The following is a 27782-nucleotide window of genomic DNA, read 5'->3' as shown; positions in this document are numbered from 1 at the left end:
TAGATATCGCAAGTCTGAAGATAAATTTGTACGTTCGATGATGAAAATAGATAACACATAACTATTATCAACGATCTGAACTCTGACAGTCCAAGCAGAGCTGAGGGAAAGCATCGGAATGAGTCTTTTATGTATATTATCGGCAAAAATCCGCTGCATATACTGATATAGCATCGAAGCCGAATTTCCGAGAGCGCACAAGCAAAGATAAATTACTGTTTCAGTCACGAACAGGAAAAACAAACCAGCCCGCGAACGGAGATCGATATGCTCACTGGTACTCAAGAAGCTAGGCCGGTGACGAGCAGCCAATTGATAGAGATAACGTTTCTATTGTGCCAGCGGTGTGCAGTGAGTATATGAAACCTTCCGAAAAATGTCCCTAAGAGCAACAAACACTGGCAGATATTGATTGAAATTCTGACCTTGGGATCTCTAGTCGAGATAACGCATGAAGCCGACCACTGAGTCTGCACATGGAGAACGCTTCGGTCCCGGAATATTGCGCTCTGTGCGGAGATAAGGTCCTTATCTTCTTCGTCATACCGGGGGTCATAGTCACCTGGCGCCTGAAATATCCATCTTTTGACGAATATTCCCACTGATTCAATGGCATAGAGCAAATATACCATTAAGAATACTAGCTAGATGATGCAAGCCGAAGCAGAAAAGTCAAGATAGATTGCCTTTAGAGTGCCTTTCGGATGTACTTTCCCGACAAGAGGAGGGCCCAGGACTCAGAGGCTAACGCTATGACAAAAATGGACAGCTCAGAATAAGTGTTATCTGATAGCGAAACGGAATCAATGAGAAGAGCTTGAGCAAGGGGGGCAGGATAACGTACGATATGGCCTGTTCCAAGACGCACATGAATGAAAGAAGGCTCAGGAGTTGGACATGTTCCTGAGCTCTTGGAAGTTCTCGTTCCTAAACCAATGAGAATTTTGAGAGAGCGAAAATTTTACATTAATGATGGTCTTTTCACTTCGTTAGAAACAGTCGAGAGTTCAACAAGTTGAACTCCAAGTGTTGGGTGGCGAGTTTCCAAATATGGCAGCCAAATTCACGCTTTGGCATTTCCTAACCTGGTACTTAGGCGAAGTTATACTATATTATTGACTGATACTACTTACTGCGCAGAATTACACAAGGTTACTAAAAGATATGTATCCTTACTTTATTTATCAGTATCTCGCTCATTCGCTTCTATCGGATAATAACCAGCCAGAATCCGTTTCAGACTTCATCGACTCTGTTCGTTTGACAGTTGATTTAATATTATTCGTCGACTTCTCTTTATGGCTCTCAGGTTTTCTAACATGGAGTAAAGGTCAATGATAGCGGGGGTTCAAATAAAGCATGGATGGATGTAGATGTCAGCTCATTGAATAGAAATAACACGAGGTTAGAGCTCACGATGGCGCTTTCTGAACGTTCGGTCTTGACCGTGATTGCCGTAGAAAAGCAAGAGGCGCACTATCGGGATCGTTGTGCCAACGTTTGAGCACCACATCTGAATCAGTATTGTGTGTTTCTCCTGAATTTCTGTCGACAGCCCCTCCGCCGTTGCGACGGGAAAATGACGTAGAAGGGACTTCCGGAAACATCGACAGCTGGAATCTATTAGCCTTGGGTGTATCATCCATATCAAAAGAAGACGGGGGTGGTCGTGTGAGTACTGAAATGGGTTTTGTGTCAGGTGAAGATATTTTGATACTAGGTGATCTAGTTCTGGTGGACATCTTCCTAGTTTGTTTGCGGGATTTCCGAATGTTTGAATCTGAGTCTTCTGAAGAGGATATGATCATCGTATGAGAGGTACTCCCAGCACTATCAGGTTTCGAAGACGACGACGACGGTGGAAATCCGACGTCACGGAGTTTGGAAGAGAAGGAAAGACCGGAAATAGAGTTAGGCGGAGACCGATTATTCTCTGTCGTCAGAAAGAAAGCATCCATGTTTGCCGGGTCATCCAAAGCCCAGTTCACGAGCTCATTACTAGCATCAACATCGGAAGCTTCCATATCCATGCCGTTGTTGTCGGAGTATTCTGCGGGCCCATCCGAAAAAGTTGACCTCCATCCGGCTTCAGGCTCGGATCCAACATCCATGCCAGCAAGGGAGGCAGAGCTTGCGTTTTTCTGAATCGCTTTCGGCTTCGGTCTCGGTTTGGGTTTGGGGTTCTGAGGTGATGGCGTTTGAACGACGGGATTTTTTCTTTTACTTTTGCCCTTGCGATGGCGCTTCGTCTGTTCCTGGTGAATCATCTCCTCCTGTTCAGTTTCCTTCTCCAGCTCCAACCTGCGTCTGCGAGCCTTCTCCCTGACCATTTTATCTGCAACGCTCATCTCCGTAGTTTCGATTTCCGTATCTTCTGAATGATATCTCTCTGTTTCTTTTGCCTTTTCTTTTCCTTTACCCTTTCTCTTCCCTTTAGTATACAATTTGGCGCTGGCACCCTCTACTCGTTCACCAGCGTCCTCAGGGAACATTGCGACGCCATACGTGGTGCTGTCTCGAAGGATCTCAAGCGCTTTCCTCGCCCCAGAGGACCCAGAAAGAGACTTGTCTTCCATGATGAGCCTTAGGGCTACCTCTGGGAGTAAGACGCGGTTAATGAATTCCTTGGGACTCAGCGGAGAGACCAATTCAAGAGGCGTGCTTTCTGGAGGGAAGAGTTCGTAGAGGGATTGATGGATTAGAACAGAGCCCAGTTCACCATAGCTGAGAGGTGATCAGACGGAGATAACTTCGAAGATCTTCGAAGAAACTCACTATCCAGGTTGAGTATTCTGAAAGTTTGCAAACTGACTCTTGACATTGGCAGCTGCACGGGTTCCCTTCTGCTTTACCTCTTTTATCACGTCTTCCCAAAAAACACATTTATCTCTAGCCCGTCTACATTGCCCACTCCCTTCACCGGCATCACCCTCTTCATCATAATCAACATCGCCCCTCTCATTTTCAAGCATAGAATTCTCCATGAGCGCCTCCAAATGGTTCTTCATCCTCATCACTCGTTCATGAATTAAATCCCATCCGATCGACTTGGGCCAGCCTTTTGCTTCTGCCTCGGGCAGGATCTTGCTCTCAAACTGATGACGCTGGCAGACATTGATGAAGACGCTCACAGCGGTTTTGCGACCCATAGGATTCGTCGGTCTTGGCGCACGAATGGATTTCTTGGCAGTAGTAGCAAGGAGGTGTTTGAGATGGGGCGTGGGCGAAGCAGGAAGAGGCTCGTCGCAGTATGGACACAGGGTGTTGGCGTCAACCGATGGATTGTAAACTGTTGTGATATTGACTGTTGGGATAATCAAAAGGCAAAATAAGTGACATACGTACAGTAATCGTCGTCATCACTATCATCGCTGTAATGAAGGTTTTGGGGAGGCGAAGAGATTACCCTAGCCGTTGAACAGAACCATGAGAGAGAACGGCCATCGATATTAGCACAACATACATATCATCATCCCGACGTTGTCTCTTGAGCGGACTATCGTCTTCTTGCGGAGAAACATTCGACGAGCGTTTTCCGACGCTCTTATTTGGGATGCTTATCATGCTTTTGGGGTACGGGCTATTCAAAGGGAAAGGCGCTGCTTTTGAGACAGCGTTGGTCTTCGTTTTTGATAAAGCTTCATCGTCGTCGGAGTCTTCCCTCATCAGCTCATACTGTTTAGACGCTGATTTTTTCTGAACGTCCTTCCTCCGTCCAGAAAGGCTGGGCGACAGCGGGAAGGCGGCAGGTCGTGCATTGAGAAGAGATTTATGGTTCTTGGGTGTGTTCTCGCGCTCGGGCGATGCAGCAAGAGGAAACCTCTCAGGTTTTGATAAGAGGGACTTTGGATTCATCCTAGGCGTGTTCTCTGGTGATAAGGAGACAGGAAGATCGGCGGGGGGCGCAGGCTGCAATTTACCGACTGGAGGTTTGAGAAGGGCAGAGGAGACAGAGGACGATGATGATTTCGCAGGTAGTGGCTTCGGTCTGGGCCTTGCCTTCTTCGATGGCAAGGGCTCAGCAGGGGTGTTTCTTTCTAATCCCTTCCGCTCTCCCTTCCGCTCTCCCTTAGTCCTGCGAATAGACCTGGCGTCATCCTTATCTGAAGAGCTGGAGCTCCCAACCACCCTCAGGACGCTCCTACTGCTAGCCTTCTCCACACTAGGTTTTCTAGAAGCGACATGCGAAGACTGAGAAACTTTACGCGACTGTGATGATGATTTTGCCGCAGGTTTCGTGGGAGGAGAGAGACGAGATGCGCTGGAAAGGTTCGGACTTTTCGGCTCAAGGATAGACGAGCTTGGCCCGCGCGGTTTCGAAGGAATACTAGCATTATCGTTTTCTGATTTGTTTTTATTGAATTTCAGACCTTTCAAGGTGTTGCTTCTAGCCAATTGGTGCTCCGGGTCATGAGTTGATAGCTGAGAAGATACCAATGGCATTGAAGACTTTGTGTCGAGCTCGTTTTCCGAGTCCATTCCGGATAGAAAGTCCAACTCGTCGGGTTCTTCGTTGTAATCTTCAACAGGTTTCTTGTGTTTCGAACCGGAAGGAGAACCGCGTTCGACGCGCTCTTTAGAGCTCCGGCTTCCGATAGAGGGTTTATGAGATTGTTTAACGTGCTTCGACGCGAATCCTGATGAGCCCAAATCCTGAGCAAGTTGTCCATTGCCCCGCAGTTTCTTCGTACGCAAAGTTTGGTCTGTATCAAATGTAGTACCCTTGTGCGACATATCTTCAAACATCCTCTCCATCTTCAAAACAAGAAGCAACGGCCACAAGAGTGTGCGAAGAAAGAGGTACAGTCTGAGTTTAACAGTGCAAAGTGGTGTTTCCACCGCAGTCACGCCAGAGCACTTAGCGTAGTTATCACACGTGATCTTAATCGTCGAGTCTTAACAGAACTTCTTCCAAGTCAGTAGTTGATCACTCCTCGTCTTTATCTGCGAAGAACAACAAATAATTATAAACTGGATGAACAGAGATAAATTGAAGCAAGAGATGGCAGCAACTTACAAGAATGCGCCGTTGCTTATTTTTGGGCATTGAGCCATGGCATCAAGACGTGCGGAAGTGGGCCATTGCGCTTCGCACTTGGCATGTACGAGTCCTCATCAGAATTCTTCCTGTCATGCTCAAACATTTGAGCATGGGTTATATGAGGACCCTGATTATACCCTGTTATATGAAGGTGACTGTGTAATGTCTCATCTGAGCAAATTTGATGTCTTTTTTTTTTCTAAGGTCAAGTGGAAACAGTATAGATAAGTATGACAACCGAAGCTAGACCGGTAACCGTCCCTCTATGAGGGAAAACCTCGATAGAGGGACCGGTAAAATTCGTTTGACATTTGAATACCACCAGTTTTGATGGAACGGTCCGGTTGTAAATAGTCTAATTAGGCAATGCGATTTTCGGGGCTATCTCATTCGGGGTTAACCACGAGACGGCATAGTGCCGATTTTTGTTGACTTGCTTTGCACTTTCGAGTTTTTTCGAGTACAACTACGACTGATGCATTTTGAGTCCTCATTCCTTCCCTATGCTATGACATCAACTGATCCACCCTCTCTTATAAGCTCTTATTCCCACTGTCCAAGAACTGGTTTCATGGTTTTTGCATCTGTTCCATAAGTCAGACACTGGCTGAATCTTGCCATTCTCTTCAAAAGCCTTCATTACCTCCTTGACCAACTCCCTCATTTACACTCTCACGTCAGCTTTCCTCTTGTGACAGTCTGAAGCTACCCATACCTGGTGATGCTCTGGTGGGCCCTCTGTCTTGCCTTTTCCCACTCATAATAAGTTTCGGAGGAGAGTATGGATGAATGAGAAACATCGGCATCAAAATCGATGGATGCTATATCAGACCATGCCGGCGGGTTTTGACAGCGGCACATCATTCACGTGCATTCTCATTTGAGCTATTACCATAAGAGACTATATATGTCATGATTATTTACGGAATCTCGTGCAATTCAAATGTCAAACGAATTTTTCCAAGCCCTCTAGCGAGGTTTTGCCACGCAAAATTTGATCTTTGATCATTCCTCTTAGAGGGCTTGGTCACCAAGCTAAACCGAAGCGTCCTCGTCTCCTTCACTTTTCTTCTTCAACTTAACGGAGCTGGTCTCTTATCTTCTCTCATACTCTTCTTGCTTCACAAATCTTCGCTATAGATATCATGCATCTGCCCTCATTCAATGACCTTGTCTTTGTGCTCAGTCTAGGCACAGTCATTGTCAGCGCTTCTCCCATTGTGGGACGCCGGGAGGCTCAGTTGTTGGGATATATGCACCCCCGAGAGGTATGTGTTATCACCCCACGTTCTCCTGTTCTCACTCTGACATTGAACGCACTAGTCGGACGGACCAAAATTTCAAGAGTTAAAGCGAATTGTTTCTTCCACCTCTAGCCCCGTAACATCCCCAATAAGTGAAAACCCTCCTCAATACTTCACACCCAAGTTGAGCTCATTTTGAATTTTGATGTCCAGTCTCTCATTGTTAGCTATTCCACAGTAGGTGGGAGGTTAGCTTTCATTTTCTGCTATCTCCAAACCATCTGTGACTTGATATTCATTTTACAGTGTAAGGTATTTGATACAAAAAACCTCCTTGAATTGGTCAAGGACAAACTGAAGAGCGACCAGAAGAAGGAGCTTCCTTTCGTAAGCAGTGGGGGGTTGTGGCAAATGGCTATTCCAAAGGTTTTGGTGGATCAAAGGCCTCCAACTTTGGAATGTTACCGTCTTAGTGATGGTGAGTGCTGAGGAACTCTTTTGATTGCGACTTATCAATATTTTGCGCCAGCTCATAAAACGATGGACAGACCAAATGCTAACTGGGATGCTTTAAGAAAAGCTTGTCCAAAGGGCACAATTTAATATGCTGGGTGAATATTACTGCGATCTTCCCCTCTGCTTCGAACCCATTTCAATTGTAATGCCAAGGCTACATGGTACATATACGGAAGAAGTATACAGAAAAACGCAGATGCGAATGAAATCGCTGCTTGTTTTGCGAGTGAAGATAACGATTTCGGAGCAGAAAGCAAGACGACATCCCGGTCGTCGATAATGATAAATGCCAAAAAAATGAACGTGAAGAGAGGTAGGAGAATTTCATACGTTGGTCGTTATTCATTGAGGTATTCAAGAAGAGCCAGTGAGCCCTCCGGTCGCCCCAGTAGCCGCGATACGGGCCTCAGCATCAGCAGTAGTAGCGCAAGTGATACTAGTCCCAGCAGAGTTCACCAACGGCAATGCAGCACAGGTCGTCCCACCAGCGCATTGGGTGGTCTCGAACGATCCGTTGACGCACTGAGCGAACGCACCGTTGACACATGCATTTTGGCCTTCGGTACAGCTCGAGGAGGCGGTAAGGGTGGCAAATTGCGCATTCAGCTTCTGTGCAGCTTGTCCGTTGGACAAAGCAAATGAGGAGGTGGAAGATGAGGAAGTGGCTGCTTGGTTAGTGGAGGCGGCGGCAGTGGACGTAGAGACAGCGGCAGAGTCGGTGGCGGAGGTGTCAGAACCTGCGCTGGAAGCAGCGGCGGTCGATCCATCGCCAGTAATTCCTCCGGTCGCCCCGGTTGCGGCGATGCGAGCTTCAGCGTCAGCGGTGGTGGTACAGGTAATACTGGTACCAGCAGAGTTAACCAAGGGCAACGCGGCACAAGTCGTTCCACCTGCGCACTGGGTCGTCTCGAATTTCCCGCCAACACATTGTGCAAACGCGCCGTTAACACAGGCATTCTGACCATCAGTGCAAGTTGAACTTGCAGTCAGAGTGGCGAATTGGGCGTTCAAGGCCTGAGCGGCTTGTCCGTTAGAGAGAGCGAAGCCAGAAGAAGTGGAAGTGCTGGAAGATGTTGTAGTGCCTGCCGTGGAAGTGGAAGATGCACTGGCACCAACTGCAGCACCGGAACCGTCATTGTCTGATGTAGATGCAGAGCTAGATGCCGCCGACGATGCAGCAGCGGGTGCAACAGAGGCTGAAGAGGCAGTACTACCAGTTGAACCTGAGGCAGTCGAACCCGATCTGGAAAAATCGTGTCAGTCATTAGTCTTCAGTAGATATGCATTCTCGGATACTCACGACGACGGTGTGCCAGGATTCTGAGTAATCGTGTTGAGCTGTTGTCCATCTGCTACAGGCCCGCTAGGGTTGGCTGGACACGACCCAGCTGGATTGACAGCTGCACTCAAACCGAAAGGAATAGTTCCGGCGTCACCGACTGAAAGACCTCCGACAAAAGATGTTTGATCTGAGCCTTGGAACTGACATTGGAAGAATCCATTCAGTTCGCTGTTCTGCGGCGCCGTCTCACAGTAAGGGACAGCCAGGGAGTTAGGCTAAGAAGAAACACTGCCGATTAGAACAACCATTCTACACGTCAAAAACAATGGAGGGAAGTACACACCGAGTTCCGGGGTTGCTGGGCAAAAATTTGAGCAAGCGAAATCATGTCTGCATTGTTGTTGAGCGTTTTCGCGAGGGTGATCATGGCATCTGCTGAGTTCTGCTGATCACAGTTTCCAGCCGCAGCAAGCAAAGTAGAAGCAGCGGTGACCGCAATCGGATTACATTGTGAGCCTCCTCCCGCAGAGTTCTGTAAGATACAAAGAGAAAATTAGACAATCTATGATACATCAATTAGTACGAAACGTACACAAGCATCCTCCCAGGGCGTAACAGAATCGATAGTCGTCTGAGCAATACGCTTGTTCAAAGACAAAGGTGCGGCGCGAGTAGTGGCGGCCAAGAGAGCCAAAACGAGGGCATCGGTGAATTGGACCATTATGGATTATTCGTAGCAAGTTCAACTTGAAAGACTGTCAGTAATGTTGTACAGAGCCGTCTGGAGCGGTTCGAGAGTTTATTGGTGGTTTGGCGTCGAGCTGTGGACTGAGAAAGAGAGTAACGAGCCTAGCTCAATAGATCGAGACAGGAAAACAAGCAGCTTAAGAAAGAGGGCAAGGAAATGGAAAAAGGATCGAGGAAAGTAAAGAAGGTAGGGAGAACGGAGGCCGGGTTTTTATAGAGCATGAAATTTGACTTGCTAAATCTGGGAATCAACCATCTCGGATAGGAACAATGAGATTCGCTCCGATGTGGAGAGGCAGTTGGAACCACAATTGGAGTCAATAGAGTTTATTGGGCCTTTGTTGTGTCCTGTTTGATGAACAAAAGGCGGTTTATTGCTGTGAATCTGGTCTTTGTAGAGTAGATATCCTCAGTCATTGCTTCAAAGGTAGACCAGTCTTCTTGCTCATTTGGGATGCTAACCATGCGGCTCAGTCTTCAGGGAATCTTCTGACTTCAAATTGGATGCTATGACGATGAATGCAACAGTAGTGAACAACGAGACAAGGGTGCTATAATATAATATGTACTACCATCCCCCTCTATCTCTCTATACCCCATTGAGCTCGAGGTTTACGAATCTATCTCGGTTCCATGATGCAAATGCCGTGTGATCAGGGCATAGGTCGACGTCCAGCTTGCATTTACATAGCTGTCCCAGAACTCTCTAGTTCCATCGGCAGTGACTGGTGAAGATTGGAACAAAAGTAAAAATAATTCGAGTCTTTGCTTTGAAGATGATGGATCTTTTTCATCAAGCAACAAGATCGAGAAATCAAAACAGCGATGAGCACTGCAGTACTGCAGTCTTTAGACTCGGATTCTGAACGGGAATTGGCATGTGTTGTCAAACAAATGCCATAGCCCATGGTCGTCATCGGCTGTACTGCGTTGAACAAGTCGTTCTTTTGTTCCGAAGGGGATGAGGTTAGCATGTCTAAATCCCATGAGAAAGTCCTAAGTATGTAGTGGTGCTTTACACACGGAGACGACGGAAGGCAATATGTGGTTTGACCAAAAATAAACAGAACATATGATTATGCACCTTTTTCAAGAACGTCTATGTAGTCTCGGCCCATTTCTTGACGGCATACGTATAACTATACAGGGGGAATTTTGCATAGAAGAACTGAATTTTCTTCAATTCAACTTCGAAATAAAACCTGAAGGAGTTCGAGTGGTTCAAAGATGGTTCCGGGAAAGCACATTATTCAGTGTTTCTGAATTCGCAAGCATTGCGATTCCAAGGCGTAATCAAACAGTAACCACGGGTGTTTCTACAGGGGCTATCACCGGGGCCGCGACCTGATGAGTCGGAGAGGCAACAGCTGAAGATGCCAACAAATCTAATTTCGCCTTCTTTCCCTCATCACGACCTCGGTCCTCTTCCGTTACATTTGTACGCTTCGCAGGAACTAGCACAGATCAAACAGGAACAGAGGTCAGTGGTCAGATGAAACGAGAAATTGGATGATTCAAGCAAAACGAGAAAGATGTAAGAAATTGATGATGAATTCAAGGATCACTCACCAACGGAAGCCGCAGGTCTTGGAGGACGCCAGTAAGGCTGCGCAAGCCAATGTGGTAACACTCTCAACCCAGTCACTTCATCAATTGTTACAAGCTCGTCTAAACTTTTCCCCTCGGCTTGTTTAGCATCACGCTGGCAAAGGGAAGAGGTAAGAAGTCGGCCATACGTAAATCAAAATCACAATCAGCTCACATCCATCCTCTCCTTCATTTCCAGGCAGATATCTACATACGGCTGTAACGCACCGTCAGCGTAACTACCAGTCTTCTTGATGACTACTTTTCCCAATCGTTCTCGAAGGTCGGTCTCCCTGCTTAAGGCAGGCCGCATGATTTTGAAAAGATGACCCTTGATGGCGCTCACGGATGTCCGTGTCTTGAGCGATTTGACGATGTCGAGATACTCTAATGCGAGATCGGAATGGCGAGGGTGTTGGGGGAGGGCAAGAGATGAAAGTGAACGTGAGGCGTCAGCTGATGGAGGAGATGAGGACGTGGAAGCCACAAGTTTCGAGGCGAAGTCTTCCGCGAGACCGGAAAACAGCGCGGCATTATAGAGCTGTCCTTCCGCGCTCATAACACCATCGCAGCCCGTCTCTCGAAGACACTTCTCAATGTCAGACTGAAAAAGTATATTTCCGTTCGCGAAGACGGGTACCGAAACAGATTCTTTCACTGCACGAATTTTTTCCCAATCTGCTAAACCCTGTATGAGACCATGGTTATCAAAAAAAGAACCATTTGAATAGACAATGAAAACAAATTTACAGCATTTTGCCCTCTCTGTTCTCGTAGTCGACCATGGCAGGTAAGTATTTGTGCACCTGCCCTCTCGAGCATTTTGGCGTACTCGACCGTCTTTTCAACCGTTGAGAACACCCGAAATTTGGCTGTTACCGGTATGGACAAGTTAACGTGCAAGATGTTGACTAAGGATCCCTTTTTTGAGTATGGTACGTCGGTTGCAAAGGATCACAAAACGCACTAAGTTTGTAAATCAAATCCCAATCATCTTGCAAGAAGGCCCCGTACTTGCCCTTCTTCGCAATCTCTTGCGGGCATCCCAAATTGATATCAACAGCATCACAGCGACCTTCGAGGGCTTTCGCAGACTTGAGAAGTTTATCTGGATCGTTACCGCAGAATTGAACTATCAAAGGCCGGTCGGTAGTCGGATCACCTTCTTCACCAGCGTCCAAGTCGAAAAATGAGGAACGGATGACTTTATTTGTGGAGTCGGCCCATATCTAAGCAACATATTTATAGATAAGTTCGATTCTGAGTTACAAAGCCGACATGCCTTAGCATTGATCATAGGTGTGTAGATGAGCTGTGTATGATTTTGGTATCAAATCCTTGCGATCTTCGAGTCATAGACTTACTTGAGCGCCATATCGTCTAGAAAGCCTCCTCCAAGCCTACGCCTCACATAAAGCATCAGAGTCTACGCCATAGTCGAGCAACAACAAACATAGAGTTCACCAATTCGCTTTGATCTACCATCGGGGCAACAACATATTTCGGACTTCCTAGGACCTCTCGATAGAATTCGTACCCAGCTAGCTTCCGCTTTGCGGGTGCTGAGTTTACTGCAGGGTTGCCAGCCATCTTGGCATAAATAAGTGTTCGGAAGGTCCGAAGAAATGGTGAAAGGAATCCGAAGAGTATGGCTGGAGTATCGTTGGAAGCAGGTTTATTTTTGCCGCCGGCAAAATTTGTTTAGATTTTCCGCTTTGACCTGGACCTAAATGGACTCGTTGCTTTAATCAATGGATTCGCAAGAACGACCGTTGTGAAGAATGTACGGGATTCTGCTCCAGCGAACGCAGTATCCCATCCATTATTATTATTGACAAAAGTTGACAAACGAACTTCGTACAGCTTCGTACGCGACCTTTGCCGCGCTCTTCAATAGTATCTATTTGAACGACGAGCGCCGAGCATCTTGTAATTAACCTCCCGCATCTATTTTCAAGCGCTCTTCGATAACTCTTTGAGATTCAATCATTTTCAAGTATTTCTCGAGAAGATTCTTGAGCCTTGTTTTTCCATTCATCACAACTACCAGCTACTCGACAGACCACTATGCCTCAGATGAGCTGATTGGAACTCCTCTGCGCTGGGAATCGGGACCTTGAGTAGGCACAGAAAAGGTAAGGCTAGCCTTTTATACATTCAAAACTGTTTTCTAATGACTACCTAAAGAAATCTGTCATGGTACTTAACGGAACTCCGTCGCAGACCAAGGACGCAGCGTCCAGACACCACGAGATTGGTTTTAAAGACTGGAAACCCCGGACTTCGACTTTCTCTCTCTCATCTGCAACCCAGTGATATCTTCATCCATCTTATCGATGCATCATACAATAATCTATTCACAGCTTTGGGAAAAGGAATGGTCGACAAGTTCATGACCTTATCGATGCGCCGTCAGGTATTGAGGAATGTGATTCAAGACTGTCATTTATACTCTTGTCTAAGTTGTGTTGTTGATTCTCCCTCTATCCTCCTTTCTCGCCCTTACCCTCAGGTGGCTCCCAAATCCGCTATGCACTGCTCGAATATTATACAGTTATCCTAAGGCGGCGAAGTTGTCTATCTTCATATCTAGGGGAAAGTAAGTTATTTACGGGTTTTGGTAAGGTCGAGCTAATGCTGTATGATGAATGCACTTCCCAGATCGCTCCCACCTAGATGATCTCCCTTCTTCTTCCTTTTCTTCCTTTGTTCCAACTATGTCTTTATATGCCCGTGCTAGCGCCTTGGAGCTATCTATGCCGATGAAAATCAGTTGAAGTCGTTCAAATATTTCAGACACACGGTCGCGTCCAGCTGATTTTTTACTGGGGCACGGATTACCTTCTCTTCCGCTCTTCTGCGTTGTTCCAAGTGTAGCGTGATATATTATCGCAATTTCATCTGATATTGCCTGAGTACATTCAGGTAATATTCTTACCCACCTTCACCACCACTCGTCAGTATCCTTTGTTCTCTACAGTCGGTCCGACCATCACCATAGCTAATCGATAACGGATTGATTATGCATATGCTTGAGATGTTCAACGCGGTCCTACTGAGGAAATCGGTGGGCCGTTACTTTTTCCGAACCTATCTACTTACCTCCTTCCCTTGGGGTTTGTAATCATCTTCCGTGCACGCCGTTGGTTTGACAGTGGGTTTCTCCGTGGTGTTGCAGTTTTTTGTTTCTTTATTTCTGTTCCTGTCCGATAACGATAGGATATTTTCGAGATTTTCCCCATGACGTTGTGACTCGTGGGCTAAACAACGAAGGTTCGCGAACGTTTCTTGACAGTTCTCGCCAGTTTCATCTGCGATGTCCTGCTATTAATCATTTGGGGTACTATTACAATCCCGGCCTTGTCGAGGAATCAGGCTCTGCAGAACCTGGAATTCGGAGTCGGACGAACGTGGCACAGCCTCATTTCACCGTTTTTGGCAAATCTGTGTAGTTTTTGGCGGTGTTCTTCCCTATATGGGTAGCGCCGATGTGGCAAACTCAAAAAGCCAGCCCGGCAAACGTTCGGCAATTACCCAATTTGGATATACTTTTTGTGGAGTTACTATCTAAGTGACATTTGCCACCGGCCACTGACATCAGCAACCCACAACAAACCTCTTTATAAAACGCAGAACCACACCGCTCTTTGCAATTTCACAACTTTCTCTCCACTTATAATGCCTTTCGAAGCAATATCTTTACCTAACAAACCTGTTGCTATTCAGTTTGGTGCTGGCAACATCGGACGCGGATTCATTGGCGCCGTACTATCCCAGGCCGGCTTTCACGTAGTGTTTGCCGACGTACAAGTAAAGATAGTAAACGCGCTCAATGAGAAAGGCCACTACGATGTTCATATACTCAATGGCGATACCCAGATAGAAAGAATTCAACCTGTGTCTGCTGTCATATCAACAGACCTCAAAGCTATCGAAAAGATCGCTAGAGAACCTTTGTCTATCATAACCACCGCCGTTGGCCCTAGTACGTGGTTCTTGATTTTGACATGTTGCACCTTTCAACCTATGATTTACTAGATATATTACCTCGACTTGCGAAGCCTATCGCGCAAATAATCCGAACAAGAAAGGAGGAGGGCATGTAAGTCATACTTCTATTCGATATCAATCGTCTCTTCATCTACATGTCTAGGGGTCCAATAAACATTGTTGCATGCGAGAACTTGCAGAATGCCACGGATAAACTTCGCGAGGCTATCGAATCTGAACTGAGCGATGAGCAAGAACGGCTATATTTGCAAGACAATATAGGTTTCGCCATTTGCTCGGTGGACCGAATCGTCCCTCCTTTCTCATCGGAAAACATTCTCGACGTTGGGGTCGAGCCTTTTTTCGAGTGGACTGTTGATTCAAACAGCTTGAAGAAGACCGATCCAGATGTCGTCATAGACGGAATGCATGGTGAGCCCTTATGGCTCGAACGGCGTGGAGCTGTCTACTGAGTTACCCTCTAGCCACAAATAATTTAGATGCTTACGTCCAGCGTAAGCTGTTCACTTTAAAGTACGTACTCCATCCGTTTATTAAATGGTCATAAAAATAACTGCTGCACAGCACCGGCCATGCCATCACTGCCTACCTTGGATTCCTCGATAAGAAGGACACGATCCTCGACGCTATCTCTGATGACTCTATCCACAATGTTGTCTCAAAAGCGCTTCATGAATCCGGTGCCGCGCTGATAGCAAAGCATCATTCGTTCTTCTCCAAAGAACAACACGAAGATTACATCAAAAAGATCTTGAAGCGTTTCTCCAATCACAACTTGAAAGACGAAGTATCTCGTGTCGGAAGGGAACCTCTGCGCAAGCTGAGGAGAGGCGATCGACTACTTGGTCCTGTGGAAATGTGTCGTGAAAGGAATTTAGAACACGATACCCTCCTGCTTGGAATATCAGCAGCTCTTTTATTCCACCCTACCGGTGTCCATGAAGATGAGGAGGCTAACGAGCTTCAGGATAGGATACGTCGAGAAGGTATCGAAGCAGTTGTCTCGGATCTCACTGGTTGGGAAAAAGAAGATGAAGATCTACGGAAGGTTATCCGGGAATACTCTAGAATGAAGAAGGATTAGAGTACCCTCTGGTATTCTTACCAGGTTCTCACCTTCTCCTCACCTACTCTTTGAATGTTAATTTATTTCCTGTATCTACACTCTCACATTCTCAGTATGTATTTTCCCTCTACAATATGCTTGCTTACCTGTATTATACTTCTACTCAATTTTTGATTGTTTAACGATACACATTATGCTGGCGATATGTGATTACTTGTTGCCAATCGACGAAAGGATGGTTGGACGACGAGTGCAGACAGACGTACGTGATGCCCACAGGAAATAAGGGTCGGCCAAAACTAGGGGTTTCAAGCCTCTTTAAGGAACTCAACCGATTTCATAGGTAATTTAACGAGACACAAATCGTTCATAATGCTATACATACATAAAATCGAGGTATAGATACTGTACTTGACAACAGAGTCATGTTGGGACAGGCACTTTCAACATTGGGTCCTCCCCATATTCTGCGGTGGTTATCCAAGCAGATGTAAGTTCGGAATTGAGGCTTGCAGTGACCGACACCGATTGGATGCCGAAGCTGGATATCGAAGAAGCAGGCCAGTCGGGATCTGGTTCGTTCTGGCCCGGGTCGATATCTATCGCAGTGGTAGCAGAACTCCGTGCTTTATTCCAAGCACGAAGGTGAAGAAGGAAACGAGCAGTCAGGAGACCTGATAGCCTGTTTAACGTATCAACACTATTCGTCTATTGCTGATGCAATAAAGGCATACATACGGCAGAGTGAAAGCGTTGAGAAGATCATGGAGGTATTTGGACTGTTTTTCATCATGGTTAGTGCGCTTGCGGTATCTGATATCAAGGCTGATCACCTCGGTTGACTGGTAAAATGAAAACCCAAATCTGAATTATAGAGCAAGTATGAATAAAAGGTCGCGCTTACCAACTTCAAAACAAATGTAGCAATTGTGAATAATGATACAATACTGATTTTGGCTTGAATTGAGTCAGTTGTATGGGACGTTCTTGGTTAAATCATACCAAAAGTATACAGCGCCTATACATATACTATTTAGCACCTCCAACGAAAAGTATTTTAGCAATCAAGGCATACCTTCTTGCATCAAGAAATGTATCAATTTATACTGATTGAAGTATGAGCCTCTCCGAAATGCTTGAAGACTTCGAATGAGGATGAGAGTCGCAGAAAGTGTTTCAAAACTGATAGTCAGAAATGAGCGGACCAAGTCAACTGTGAACGCTTTAGTCACGGCAAGTAAATAATGATTGCGAACTTACTTCTACGGTTGGAAAGAAGAGGAAAATGTGAGTTTCAGATGCGAATAAGTATCTCTTCAAACACTGAACACGCACGTTGCCGTGTCTCCTCTGGTATTTTCGCAGGTTTGACGTGGCACATACATCTATTGGATTCTTTGAGATTAGCTTGAGAGCAGAACACTGAGATGAATTGGCACCGACCGCGTCAGTTAACACCGTGGCCAGACCAAGCATGACCAGCGATATCAACACAATGCGGCTCTGTGCCCACACGACATATGTTCGTAGTGTAAACGTCACTGTAAGAATAGGTTAATTAGCAAATTAAGAGATAGTAGATGGGCACTCGAACCAATCACAGCGGCTCGGCCCAAAACAGCAAGCGAGGCAATAATTTTGTACCAAGTATCGCAACTAATAGCACCCAGCTTGGTTATAGTCATAGTATTCGGTGCCTCCTAAACATACTATAATAGTTACATGTAAGTAAGTGAAAACGACACTTGTACCTTCGACGCACTCACCCTCAGTCCGAGTTTGTTCAAATGGGCCAGAAGATAAAGCAGGTTTGCAAGCATGGCATAACGACAGAGAATATATAGCAACGTGGATGAGCTAAAATTCATCCCCCATATATGTTCAACTTCCTCGTCAAGAGTTAAACCGTAATCATAATAGAGAAAAGCTGATCGAGAATGGGACATTTGACATTTCCTTATGATGGCAGTTCTTACCTAGGCTAGCCCAAGTGAAGTCCTCCGCTATACGACTAGAAATAGGCCGCTCAATCGATGAGGCAATGGGGAAGTAAATCACGAAGCTCACTCGCTCGCGGTGTCCATCCTGGACCAACAAAGGATAAGACGGGCGAGAAAAAGATAATTATCAGCATCCTACCTAGCATTTATCTGCGTTAATTCGAGTCTCTTACCGTGTATGATTCGAATATATATCAGCGGACTACACGCCCCATACAAACTGAGACAAGATCATCTCCTTGAGCATATGGTTTCTGTATAGCCAGGGACTCGGAATCAGTTTCATTGTGCACTTGACAAAGTGGTCGCATCAGTTACCTCCGAGGTCAAGGAGTGTTGAGGCCTGTTGAGGCTGGTCGAAGATTCAAGTATACTGCGTACTGAAGCATTCGTGCTAGAGTTTGAATGGAAGAACTCACGGAGTTCTGGGGGTCCGTCGACGCAAAAGCATAACACAGCAGAGCATGTTACATAGCAACCGTCCGAAAAAATTCCATAATGTTTGATCCTGAATATGTACGCATTCAAAAGAGTACGGTACGACATTTCAACGAGACATGTCGAATAAATAATGCAACTTTCTCGCTGCAGCTGTGTTACTCGCTGGGCGTACATCAAAAGGTTAATGCGTATGATGTATAGTCTCTTTGAGCCAAACTCTAACTCTGGAATCAGCCCGTTACATCGGGCGGAAGGGGCACATGATCATCTTCACCAGCGTGAACCTGACAATCAACCTCAACGACGATGGTCCCGCTTTCTGATCGCGATGATAGGCGAAGCACTCGGTTTACGGGGTCTTCTCCGAACTCGTCCATCGATGGAGTGGGTCTGAAGATAGCCTCTATATCGACATTCATAGCATCGCTGCTAGACAAAGGAATGCCATCATGTAGCACCCGAACTTGTTGTCGGGGTTCCACCGTGGATATGATGTATACGCCAGCATGTTTGTCTTGCCATGCACGCAGATGTAGAATGAATCGAGCAGTGAATGCACCCGATAGACTGAGCAACGTGAATCATGGGATTGAAGCCCAACCAAATTATCACTCACGGTAGGGTGAAGCCATCCAGAAGACGTTGAAGAAACCCAGTCTTATTTTTGATCAGCTAATTCAAGTCTAGCCTTCGAAGTAGGAACTCATACTGGAGCACGCTATAGATCAGAAAATTGAAAAGGTAGGATTCTGAACTGAAAACATCGATGGACTTACAATATCTAGAATGACAGACGTGGTATTAAGGACAGCAACGACACTTTGAAGGGTCAAACATATCAAAGCAGTATCTAAGAATCAGAGGGAAGAAGAAAAGGCATACCAAAAATATAAAATTCCTGAAGAGAAGTTGTCAACATAATTAGTTATCTATCGACCTAATTCTCGGAACGAAAAGCAAGAAAATACCTTCTTCAAAGATGAGAAATGTCAAATGATGTCTTTGACGTCTCCAAGGACCGCCAGCTCTCAGAGCTTGGAAGGTTCTTATAGTGGTAAAGAGGACTACGGATGTTTCGAAGGCGATCATGAAGAATGAGCGAAGTGCGCTTGCTATACAGAGCCTCGATCATTGATTGAGTCATTACTGTATGGTTTCATCTCGAACCTCTGGGAGTGACGGATATCAGTATCATTGCTATGAAGGGAAAATCAAACATACATACATCGGGGGGTCCGCCGAATCAACACATTTTTCCGCAGGAACATGGAACTAAGCTTTGATTAAACACCCGAAGAAGAAGTCATGGAACTTCAAATCATCATACCGCATCAGCCACAACACAAACTAGACCGAGAGCGATGAGGTATATCGCGATCCATCGATTTTGCGAGCAGACAACGTACGTTCGGGAAATGAGCGTTACTTGAAGCAATGTCAGTCAAATCATTATTGAGCAATGGTTAGATAATCGATTGTCACCAATTATAGCAGCTCTACCAAAGACACTGAGCGCAGCAACGAATTTCATCCAGTTGTCACAAGTCACCGAAAGACTGCCAGTGAAATATTGAGTTTGCTTCCGTAGTTAGTACCTAAAAGTCAACGAACTGAGAGAAATATTAGAACAATGACACAAAGTGGTGCAAAGCCTGAACAGCTCACCCTGGATCCAAGTAAATTCGAAACGGCTAGAAGGTACAACACATTCGCCAGGAGTGCATATCGACAAAATATATAGTATATGGTCATTCGTGACAGTTTTGCTTTCCACACGTATTTTATCTGTACTGTGGTGAGCATATATTATAACCATCCGAAGGAGAATACAGCTGACTTCCTCTGGCAAAGTTAACAACCAGTCATAGTACAGCAAAGCTATTTGGATAATCAGTTCCTGTACCGGGACTAGCAGTTATATGGTTACTAATGCTGGCCCAACTAATATCATACTGCAAATAGCTTTTCGATGGCAATTGACATGAAATGCAAATTGGACTTTCGAACGAAGCACTCACTGCGAGCTGGCTGCGAACTTAGCGCTGTCCATAGGGGGGAACACGAAAGGAAGTCCTGCTGCAAAATTTTCTGGAAACAATCATTGGTCATTATTTAAACCCATTATTCAAGGCAAACAACGTTGTAGTAACTAACCTATATATTAATCGATCAGCAATGCTGGAGATATGATGAACAAGATGTTGAAGATGGCCTTCACATACCCTACTGGTAAATCTTACACAGCTGATGCATTCCGCAATGATGATCAGCAACCAATGTTCAAATGGATCAAGAACAAGAAATTTCGATTTCGCAAAAAGGAGAAACGACATTGCACAATAAAGTTGATTCTCGAAAACGATGGTACCGACACTTATTGCCGTCCATGAGCCGCATCCGACTATGCGCTAGTTAAAAGCAGTCGATATGCACGAATCGATGCAAAATTAAGACAGCGAGAGTATTTGAATTTCTACTAGGGTTTTATTGCCGTGCTGATTCTGCTTCTTCTTTCCAGAGCTTCGCACGATTGATTTACAGCCCAAATGATGTGAATCAACAATCGACAGATCTAACATTTCAGCGTCAAATCGAAACAGGGTGTACACACTTAGTTCTCAAACCACACCCCTAAAGAGTCAACACCAAATGTAAAGGATGTACAAACAAACTTCCAACAAGCATATTCGATTTGATTCATATAACCAGTAGTCCTGCTGGCGGCGATATGGGATATGCTGTGCCCCTTAGGGGTTTGTCTTGATAGTCGATAGTGCTCTTTTCGCTGGTTGCACAGAGCGTTGTCTTGTAGTGTGCAATTTCAACAGGCTCCACGTTCACTGCCAGATATCATCACGAATGATAGCGCGCACTGTACGAATGAAGTTGTTGGTCAGCGACTATCCTCTCAAGCAAACTTTTTGAGAACGCGCAATTCAGAACAGGTCGCTCGCCCCAATGTCCTGCCATTATTTCTTTCTTATTGACCGTGGGTCAATTGATACAGCAAATATGCCGAAAGGAAGATCAGCCGATGGCGTCCATATACGATTCGGTGTCTCGTAGAATATCAGCTTGAGCACGATCGCTATACAGCAACCTGATGGAACTATCGTAGCCAGCGATGTTGATATTTCCGAGTTGATTTTCGGCGATAGAATCAGAACCTGAGCTGTTATCTCCGTTGTAAGACCAGGCGGAAAGGAAGTTTGCGGTGGGCAGGGCCTCTATTGGGAGGAAGCCGTGCAGTTAGTCTGTGAGTTGTACCAACTATCAGATAATCATATCCAAGATGAAAGATCAAGAGAGCACCGTAAGACGCAAGGGCACCTCTAACATTCGTAGTGTTCGGAAGAAAGCATACAACCCGTCCTGTTTTCGATTTGAAACTGTCCTTGATGGGTGAGCGTAAAGATTGCGCGGCGGAATTGTAGTTGAATATTTAGAAGAGGTGCCAGATTCGAAGAGGTGAGTCTAGCCAAGTATTTCATCTCGAGACTCGGGAAGCAGTTTCGGAGTATGTTCTTGACATTCTCGCCCTCTGAAGGGATCGTAGTACACGGAGATGGCGAGAGAATGACAGTGTTTCCATGGCCAAGGGCCAGTGCTTGCAAAAAGTTTAAGTGAAAAGTTCAATCTCCAGTTCCGAAAAAGGTGGAGAGAATTTTGCTGACATATTATTCCTACCCGTGATGCAGAATGTCAGTGTGACACTGTCATCATCCGCCGTCGCAGGGGCCGTCGACTGGTTCCACCGATGATTAGAAAGCTCCAGGCCTAAAAAAACCATTTATTTAACCAAGGATCAAGACCTCAGTAACGTTGAACTTCCAACTCCATTTTACCCTTCTCACTTCCCACAATGGCTCCCACAGCTCTTATGTCGTCGGACTCTACAACCTCTACTCATATCAACGGAATAAAGGAACTCAAACAGTCTACACAATCTGCACAGTCTAAAGCCTTAATTGACTTTCAGCTTCAGCGCAAGACCGCTGGTCGCCCGCAACTCAATCCGAATCCTGTGATCCGCGAACAATTCTCGTTCGACTCGATAGAGGATGCTTTACAGGCCTACAAGGAAGGAGAGTTTCTCGTAGTCATGGACGATGAAAATCGAGAGAATGAAGGAGACTTGATTATTGCTGGATGTCACTGTACAACGGAAAAAATGGCTTGGATGATCAGACATACGAGGTGAGCTCTGAACCCGTTGTTGTATTGAGAATGACCTAACACCCAATAAACATTCTAGTGGATTCATCTGTGTATCCCTTCCCGGAGAGCGTCTCGCTGAGCTGGACCTTCCTATGATGGTATCTGAAGAGAATCAAGACCCACATAGAACGGCATACACTATCTCCACAGACTATAAGCACGGTATGTGCAATGAATATCAAGCTAGTCCACTACTAATTCTATATCTTTCATTTAGGAACCACTACTGGTATCTCCGCGCATGACCGAGCACTCACCGCATTCGCTCTCTCCTCTTCCTCTTCCGTATCCTCTGATTTCACTCGGCCAGGTCATGTTATGCCTCTCCGCACTCGTTCAGGAGGTGTATTGACCCGTCGAGGACATACCGAGGCTGGAGTCGACCTTTGCAAACTCACAGGTCTCCCTGAAGCAGGCGCTCTCTGTGAGCTTGTCAATGACCTTGATGAAGATATCAATGGAGGAATGATGAGACGCGATCAGTGTCGCGAGTTTGCGGATAAATGGGGTGTCAAAATGATCAGCATAGAAATGCTCGCTGAATACAGGAGGAAATTGGAACAGGTTAAAAAGTAAGTAAACTCTTACTAACATTTATAGAAGTAAAGTAAAGTACATATGTATAACATAGCGAGGAAATATACCCTCGCTCTTAATTATGTTCAGCGTGCGGTATTGTGACCGGAACATTAATCATCCCAACTCACACTATCCTCTGACAATTCAGTTGAACATGCGTAATCCAAAGAGCACTGTACAACATTAATAATATGATCATCCCTCAAGCTTTAAGCAGTTGGTGTGGTGCCGAGTGACGATCCGACCTAACTCAGGGAAACAAGAAACATTCAGAATGACTCAGCGAGCAGTAAACTAAGCACCAACCTTGACCAAAGTTTCAATAGGCTCCTCCGAGTTTTTCACCAGGTCCTGATCGAATTCCACAACACCCTTCGGGAATAGAGCGATGACCGTGCTTCCACCGTACGCGAAGTAACCTAACTCTTCCCCTCGCTTGACCTCGGCGCCGTTTTCTGCACCTTTGGTCCAAACGATACTTCCGACGAGCAGAGCACCGATTGCGACAAACGCAACGCGTTTACCGGTTGCAGTATGTGTGAGATAAAGGATTGATCGTACATTGGCGGTGAAGACATCGAATTTGGGCTCGTTCACGGCTTGAGGATTAACTGGTGCCCACGGGAAAATAAAGGATGAGAGATGATAGTAATAGGGAGGAGAAAGCATACTAACCGGTATAATATTGCCCGGGAACATTCGTGGTATCGCCCACAACGCCATCAATTGGACAATGGAAACGATGATAGTCAGCAGGCGCCAAACGGAAGATGGCCATCGAAGCTCCGTCGAATTCAATCGCAGTAGAGGAATCAACAGGGACTTGAAGGAGGTTCGGAATACTGAACTCGTCGCCTTTGATCCTGGAAGATAACAGGCAGATCAACAAACAAAGAAGATATGATTGGTTTGAAGAAATATACCAGAATTTACGCGCGAGATCAACTGTAGGATATACAGTCAATCTGCAATCGGCAGCACTACATATTCCGCTGGGATTCGCGGCATTCTCAACCGGTCGGGCGTCAGGTTTAAGTTTTCTGGATGTGATTTTTAGGAGGATTGGAGTTTCAAGGAGGCGCCACATCAGACGTCATAGAGACTCTCACCGGAAAAAGAATTCGTTGAAACAACCATATTTTGTGATATCTGGCTCTAAAAGTTCATCTAAATCTAACGAGTAAACCTGCACGAAAGATGCAATAGACTTGGCAGAATCGGGGCTGTTGTAGATGGATCCTTGCTATGGTGGGATTGAATGAGTGGAGAGTCGGAAGACGCCTGGTTGAAGCAGATCCAGACCTTGATTGACTGCGCCTGGAGTAGATGCGCGACAGATTTATAGTGAAGGACGGTCTCGCGTGCGGAACCATAGAACAACTTCAAGGACGGAGATCAGATGAAAACCCCAAAAGCAATTTGAACAGTACCAGATGCATTCCGATCCTATATATAATCATTTGCATCGCTGCGATAGAAAGTTTGAATAGTACGCACCTCGCATAAATCGGCATACTCTCGAAGATTCTCTCCCCCGACTCCCTCACAACGACAAAATTCCCGATATGATAATTTGAAGCGAGCTTTTCGATACCGGGAATCATCTTATGGATCCAAGGGACCTCAAAGACATTCTTTCCATGCATATGGATGCCATGGCTGACGTCGTGGTTCGTTTCTGAATGAGCAACCATGCTCTCAAGACCTTGAGCTATGTGCTCATCCTGGGCTTCAGAGAGATTGTTGACTCCGGGTTGAATTTTCTCAACAGGCTTGTCTTGGACTTGATGGTGTAAGAGATGCATGGTTGTTAGGCCAGAAGTGAATGTAGATTTCGAACTAACAGTTGGTGGGGAAATGGTGGTGGTTTGTACAAATTGTATTGGAGCAGAGATTTGACAGAACGCAACGCCATCATCACCGGTGAAATCATTGTTAGCTATAAATATGACATGCCCCTATCGTGCCTTTTTTTGCTCACCCGCCCACCAGAGCTCCCCTAGCTGGCTCAATGTCAGAGCTGATCTCGAGCATAAATATACTATATCGTCATAAATAATAGAATATACATTCCAATCAAGATAATACAAACTAGTTCATCTTTTTTTTTTGTTGGCACTGGTTTCTCCAGTTACGCGTACTGTACTCGTTTCTTCCCCTCCTTCACGGACTCAGTACTGGATTCAGACTTCATAGTAGGCTCAGGGTGAGGCTGAGATTCGACGTCAACTCGAGAATGGGAGGTCGTAGACGGTGTAGAGGGTATGGAATCGTTACCCTCAGACTGGGAAGCCCCTGTCGACCTATTCCGAGAATTCTTTGGATTTGGACCCCGGGCGACAGGATCTGAGCCAAAATCCGAAGTTATGATTGTGGATAAAGCAACGGAGGCCGCTCTAAAAGAGATAGTCGCGCTTAAATGACCCTCAGGTCCACCATTTTGGATGCCGTGGATGGACATTGCTCCTGGTGAATTCTTGTACTCCCACTCACGCATGTGTAATAGAAAGCGAGCGGTCAGAAGTCCAGAGAGACTGGCAGAAGAATACATCAATCAACGCACAGATCAGTAACAATGATCATAGAATGCGGCAACTCACGGAAGGGTTAACGCATTCAGAAGGCGCTGGAAAAATCCAGACTGGAGGCATGCGCGCAAATAGTAACTACATGTAAGAATAGATTGCAACTGATTTTCAGCTTGAACGCACAGGTGCTTGCTATTTTTTTGACGTTTCGGTCAACTGACGAAGACTGATACAAGAAGCGCAAAACTCACAAAATTGAGAATAACTGCTGCGGTTGTGAACAGCGATACTATGCTATCGTTTCCTGATGGGTTAGATCCGAGGTTTCAACAATTGTATGTGTGTGGAGGGTTGCATTACCTGAAATAAAAAATACCTAGTGAGAGCGACATCATTCATATATCAATCAGTAGGGAAGAACATTCGTTGACGAACCTTGTTCAAAGAGCAAAAATTGGAAACCTTCTTTTTGCTCTTCAAAGCTTTTCCCGTGAGCTCTGAATGCTTGGATGCATCGAATACTGTTTAGGATTGCGGAGGAGTATTCAAAGACAACCATCAAGATGGAGAGTAGGTCACTCGCTGGATGACCCGAGTCAGTTTTACAGATTATCGTCGCAAAGAATCGTAAGGACAGACCACTAGGAGAATATCGACAAATCAGTGCACTTAGGGTAATGCAGATGGACAGGGCCTTACATTGGGATACTCGAACCACCAGTGCATCTAAGTCCCGGGACATGAGTCTAGAAGGATGGGGGTAGTCAATCATGATAACAGAAAGTTTAAGAATGCGTACAATATCCAATGCCACGCAAGCAGCACCCAAGATGGACATATAGGCTAGAACGAACCGATTTTGACCCCACACCGCCCACGTTCGTCCAGCAAACACCACTGTGGAAACATGGCGAATCAGATACGGGAATATATTGGACACATGCACGCTATACAGAAAGTACGTACCAATTACAGCGGCTCTCCCTAAGACACTCAAAGCCCCGATGAACTGGTACCAGGTGTTGCAACTTGTAATCGGGTAAATCATTAGCTTGCCGTTGAGAAGGTAGAGCGAGACGTATACGTACTTTTCGGTCAACTTCCCGGCAATATCCAATAGATAGAGTACGTTGGCTAAGAGAGCGTAGCGACAGAGAATGTAGAGAAAGGTAGAGAATCGGAATTTGGAGGTCCAGAGGTACTGTATTTCCATAGGGAACGTCAAAGCGTAGTCTGGTCATATAGTTTTAATCGGCTTAAGTGTGCGACAGTCAGCATATGGCAGGATTGCATACCATACCAAATCAAGGCTGCGTGTAAAAAGACGGACAATTTTTTTCAGTGGCTGATATCGAGGATGGGCTGAGTGTTGTGCTCTTACCGATGCTGGCCCATTGGATATCGAACTGAAGATAGCTAAAGGTAATGACATAGAGGTCAGGGTGAGAGATATTTAGAAGAGCATTAAGACCTACTGTGTAACGGCTTTGCTAGCCATGGGGTTTTTTGAGCGAACTGCAAAAGGCGAGATTCATCACTTCTGTGCTTTTAAGGATCCAGAATTCCCAGCCAGATTACACTTTGCCGGTACAGTTTTCATACAGAGCCATGATATCGTCTCGTAATTACGGCAAGAAGGGCGAAAACTTTAGGTTTGATACTTCTCAGTCCGATACTCCTGGTGTAAATTCAAAGGTCTAAAATTGAGTTATCAGTACAATCGGAGAGAGAAAGGGGAAAAAGCGCCTCACACGGTAGTGCCTTCCATGATGATCTGAAAGCTATAACTCGAGTAGGAGTTATTTCGGCAAGGTTACTCGGATGAAGTCAAAGACACGATGCGAGTTTTGAAAGCGATTGACCAGGATTGACTATGAGTATCCGTCGTCCCAGATGCTCCGTTCGACACGGATATGACACCATCTACATCCAGATAGTACTAGGACCTTATATACATCGCTATCGTCCGGTCCATGAATGGAAGGTAATGAGGTTTGATTTTCCGCGTGGAGTATTACCTACACCTGCAGCAACCTGAACTCGCCTCATGGGATCTTCCTCATCATCAACCGCGAATTACGCGGATATCACTGGTTTCATGGTTTAGATATCTTGAAGGAAGAGTCATGAGGGATGATGCCGAGTAGCAGCTAACTCTGTTGAAAATTTCACTGATGTGCTTTGCTGCAGGCGGAAACGAAGCAGAGCCAAGGCGATGAATTGATAAGTACGAACAGTCTCATCCTGTACAAGAATGAGAACTTGAAGATGGGACTAAGAAAGAATCATGCAAAGAAGATGATTGTGTGGCAGTGCAATGATGCTGCAGCCCTTCTAGCAATGTAGCATTTCAGTACCACTCCACACATCTATCCATCATCATCATTGTATATAATGTTAGGACTACGGCAAAAACGCTGTACATTGTGCATGTACTCCAAACAAAGGCTTCATAGGTCAGGTCCTGGTATGGCCCAAGATGTCTACTAGTTAGGACAAAACTGCCGATTTGATTGGAGTAT

General features: G+C 45.6%; 13 protein-coding genes across 13 annotated transcripts; 3 read left to right on the top strand and 10 right to left on the bottom strand.

Moving 5' to 3' along the window:
- Positions 1-1119: 1119 nt before the first annotated feature.
- Positions 1120-3367, bottom strand: C8R40DRAFT_1214235 (RTC4-like domain-containing protein). Its single transcript, XM_046233220.1, has 3 exons — positions 2776-3367; positions 1417-2724; positions 1120-1314 (listed from the first exon to the last, which is right to left on the bottom strand). Exons 1-3 carry the CDS (start codon positions 3147-3149, stop codon positions 1197-1199), a joined length of 1800 nt encoding a protein of 599 aa, XP_046090022.1. The 5' UTR covers positions 3150-3367; the 3' UTR covers positions 1120-1196.
- Positions 3276-4963, bottom strand: C8R40DRAFT_688868 (uncharacterized protein). The gene has a single exon (XM_046235876.1). The coding sequence runs from the start codon at positions 4753-4755 to the stop codon at positions 3403-3405; it is 1353 nt and encodes a 450-aa protein (XP_046090021.1). The 5' UTR covers positions 4756-4963; the 3' UTR covers positions 3276-3402.
- A 1223-nt stretch (positions 4964-6186) lies between these two features.
- C8R40DRAFT_1166899 (uncharacterized protein) lies at positions 6187-6888 on the top strand (the record flags this gene model as incomplete). Its single annotated transcript, XM_046230924.1, has 5 exons — positions 6187-6309; positions 6365-6468; positions 6527-6533; positions 6592-6763; positions 6815-6888. The coding sequence occupies 5 exons, from the start codon at positions 6187-6189 to the stop codon at positions 6886-6888; spliced, it is 480 nt and encodes a 159-aa protein (XP_046090020.1).
- Positions 6889-7155: 267 nt separating this feature from the next.
- Positions 7156-8804, bottom strand: C8R40DRAFT_1037481 (uncharacterized protein; the record flags this gene model as incomplete). The annotated part of the gene is made up of 4 exons (XM_046223670.1): positions 7156-8044; positions 8102-8358; positions 8427-8615; positions 8676-8804. 4 exons carry the CDS (start codon positions 8802-8804, stop codon positions 7156-7158), a joined length of 1464 nt encoding a protein of 487 aa, XP_046090019.1.
- Positions 8805-10067: 1263 nt separating this feature from the next.
- Positions 10068-12179, bottom strand: C8R40DRAFT_687969 (Dus-domain-containing protein). The gene is made up of 8 exons (XM_046235871.1): positions 11882-12179; positions 11782-11817; positions 11700-11729; positions 11385-11646; positions 11168-11328; positions 10593-11105; positions 10404-10532; positions 10068-10284 (listed from the first exon to the last, which is right to left on the bottom strand). Exons 1-8 carry the CDS (start codon positions 12005-12007, stop codon positions 10261-10263), a joined length of 1281 nt encoding a protein of 426 aa, XP_046090018.1. The 5' UTR covers positions 12008-12179; the 3' UTR covers positions 10068-10260.
- A 1916-nt stretch (positions 12180-14095) lies between these two features.
- C8R40DRAFT_1158864 (mannitol dehydrogenase) lies at positions 14096-15512 on the top strand (the record flags this gene model as incomplete). Its single annotated transcript, XM_046229788.1, has 5 exons — positions 14096-14402; positions 14456-14519; positions 14571-14839; positions 14893-14941; positions 14993-15512. The coding sequence occupies 5 exons, from the start codon at positions 14096-14098 to the stop codon at positions 15510-15512; spliced, it is 1209 nt and encodes a 402-aa protein (XP_046090017.1).
- A 291-nt stretch (positions 15513-15803) lies between these two features.
- On the bottom strand, positions 15804-17445 carry C8R40DRAFT_688118 (uncharacterized protein). Its single transcript, XM_046235873.1, has 10 exons — positions 17261-17445; positions 17089-17203; positions 16938-17035; positions 16828-16879; positions 16570-16707; positions 16497-16512; positions 16399-16441; positions 16328-16336; positions 16233-16273; positions 15804-16176 (listed from the first exon to the last, which is right to left on the bottom strand). The coding sequence occupies exons 2-10, from the start codon at positions 17177-17179 to the stop codon at positions 15918-15920; spliced, it is 747 nt and encodes a 248-aa protein (XP_046090016.1). The 5' UTR covers positions 17180-17203; positions 17261-17445; the 3' UTR covers positions 15804-15917.
- A 720-nt stretch (positions 17446-18165) lies between these two features.
- On the bottom strand, positions 18166-18854 carry C8R40DRAFT_1066675 (uncharacterized protein; the record flags this gene model as incomplete). The annotated part of the gene is made up of 4 exons (XM_046225806.1): positions 18166-18502; positions 18552-18607; positions 18712-18785; positions 18818-18854. 4 exons carry the CDS (start codon positions 18852-18854, stop codon positions 18166-18168), a joined length of 504 nt encoding a protein of 167 aa, XP_046090015.1.
- A 2-nt stretch (positions 18855-18856) lies between these two features.
- On the bottom strand, positions 18857-19487 carry C8R40DRAFT_1037324 (uncharacterized protein; the record flags this gene model as incomplete). Its single annotated transcript, XM_046223655.1, has 4 exons — positions 18857-19058; positions 19161-19207; positions 19263-19360; positions 19418-19487. Coding segments are annotated over 4 exons (417 nt in total), but the record flags the coding sequence as incomplete, so codon positions are not given.
- C8R40DRAFT_1087972 (uncharacterized protein) lies at positions 19342-20024 on the bottom strand. The gene is made up of 5 exons (XM_046227389.1): positions 19954-20024; positions 19863-19897; positions 19602-19813; positions 19418-19491; positions 19342-19360 (listed from the first exon to the last, which is right to left on the bottom strand). Exons 1-4 carry the CDS (start codon positions 19983-19985, stop codon positions 19474-19476), a joined length of 297 nt encoding a protein of 98 aa, XP_046090013.1. The 5' UTR covers positions 19986-20024; the 3' UTR covers positions 19342-19360; positions 19418-19473.
- A 1791-nt stretch (positions 20025-21815) lies between these two features.
- C8R40DRAFT_1036906 (3,4-dihydroxy-2-butanone 4-phosphate synthase-domain-containing protein) lies at positions 21816-22729 on the top strand (the record flags this gene model as incomplete). Its single annotated transcript, XM_046223625.1, has 3 exons — positions 21816-22132; positions 22191-22315; positions 22371-22729. 3 exons carry the CDS (start codon positions 21816-21818, stop codon positions 22727-22729), a joined length of 801 nt encoding a protein of 266 aa, XP_046090012.1.
- A 115-nt stretch (positions 22730-22844) lies between these two features.
- On the bottom strand, positions 22845-24739 carry C8R40DRAFT_687058 (phosphatidylserine decarboxylase-domain-containing protein). Its single transcript, XM_046235870.1, has 9 exons — positions 24577-24739; positions 24230-24515; positions 24163-24178; positions 24035-24112; positions 23842-23975; positions 23656-23772; positions 23408-23595; positions 23039-23343; positions 22845-22977 (listed from the first exon to the last, which is right to left on the bottom strand). Exons 2-9 carry the CDS (start codon positions 24424-24426, stop codon positions 22942-22944), a joined length of 1071 nt encoding a protein of 356 aa, XP_046090011.1. The 5' UTR covers positions 24427-24515; positions 24577-24739; the 3' UTR covers positions 22845-22941.
- Position 24740: 1 nt separating this feature from the next.
- C8R40DRAFT_687047 (uncharacterized protein) lies at positions 24741-27023 on the bottom strand. The gene is made up of 14 exons (XM_046235869.1): positions 27012-27023; positions 26839-26957; positions 26736-26775; positions 26652-26676; positions 26349-26461; positions 26227-26288; positions 26060-26157; positions 25960-26006; positions 25696-25901; positions 25621-25636; positions 25512-25554; positions 25444-25452; positions 25333-25373; positions 24741-25266 (listed from the first exon to the last, which is right to left on the bottom strand). The coding sequence occupies exons 2-14, from the start codon at positions 26858-26860 to the stop codon at positions 24864-24866; spliced, it is 1125 nt and encodes a 374-aa protein (XP_046090010.1). The 5' UTR covers positions 26861-26957; positions 27012-27023; the 3' UTR covers positions 24741-24863.
- Positions 27024-27782: the final 759 nt, after the last annotated feature.

Source organism: Lentinula edodes (genome assembly GCF_021015755.1).
Source record: "Lentinula edodes strain Le(Bin) 0899 ss11 chromosome Unknown C8R40scaffold_5, whole genome shotgun sequence".
Taxonomy (NCBI): domain Eukaryota; kingdom Fungi; phylum Basidiomycota; class Agaricomycetes; order Agaricales; family Omphalotaceae; genus Lentinula; species Lentinula edodes.
Note: the sequence above shows the minus strand (reverse complement) of the source record. Positions and strands in the feature narration are given on the sequence as shown.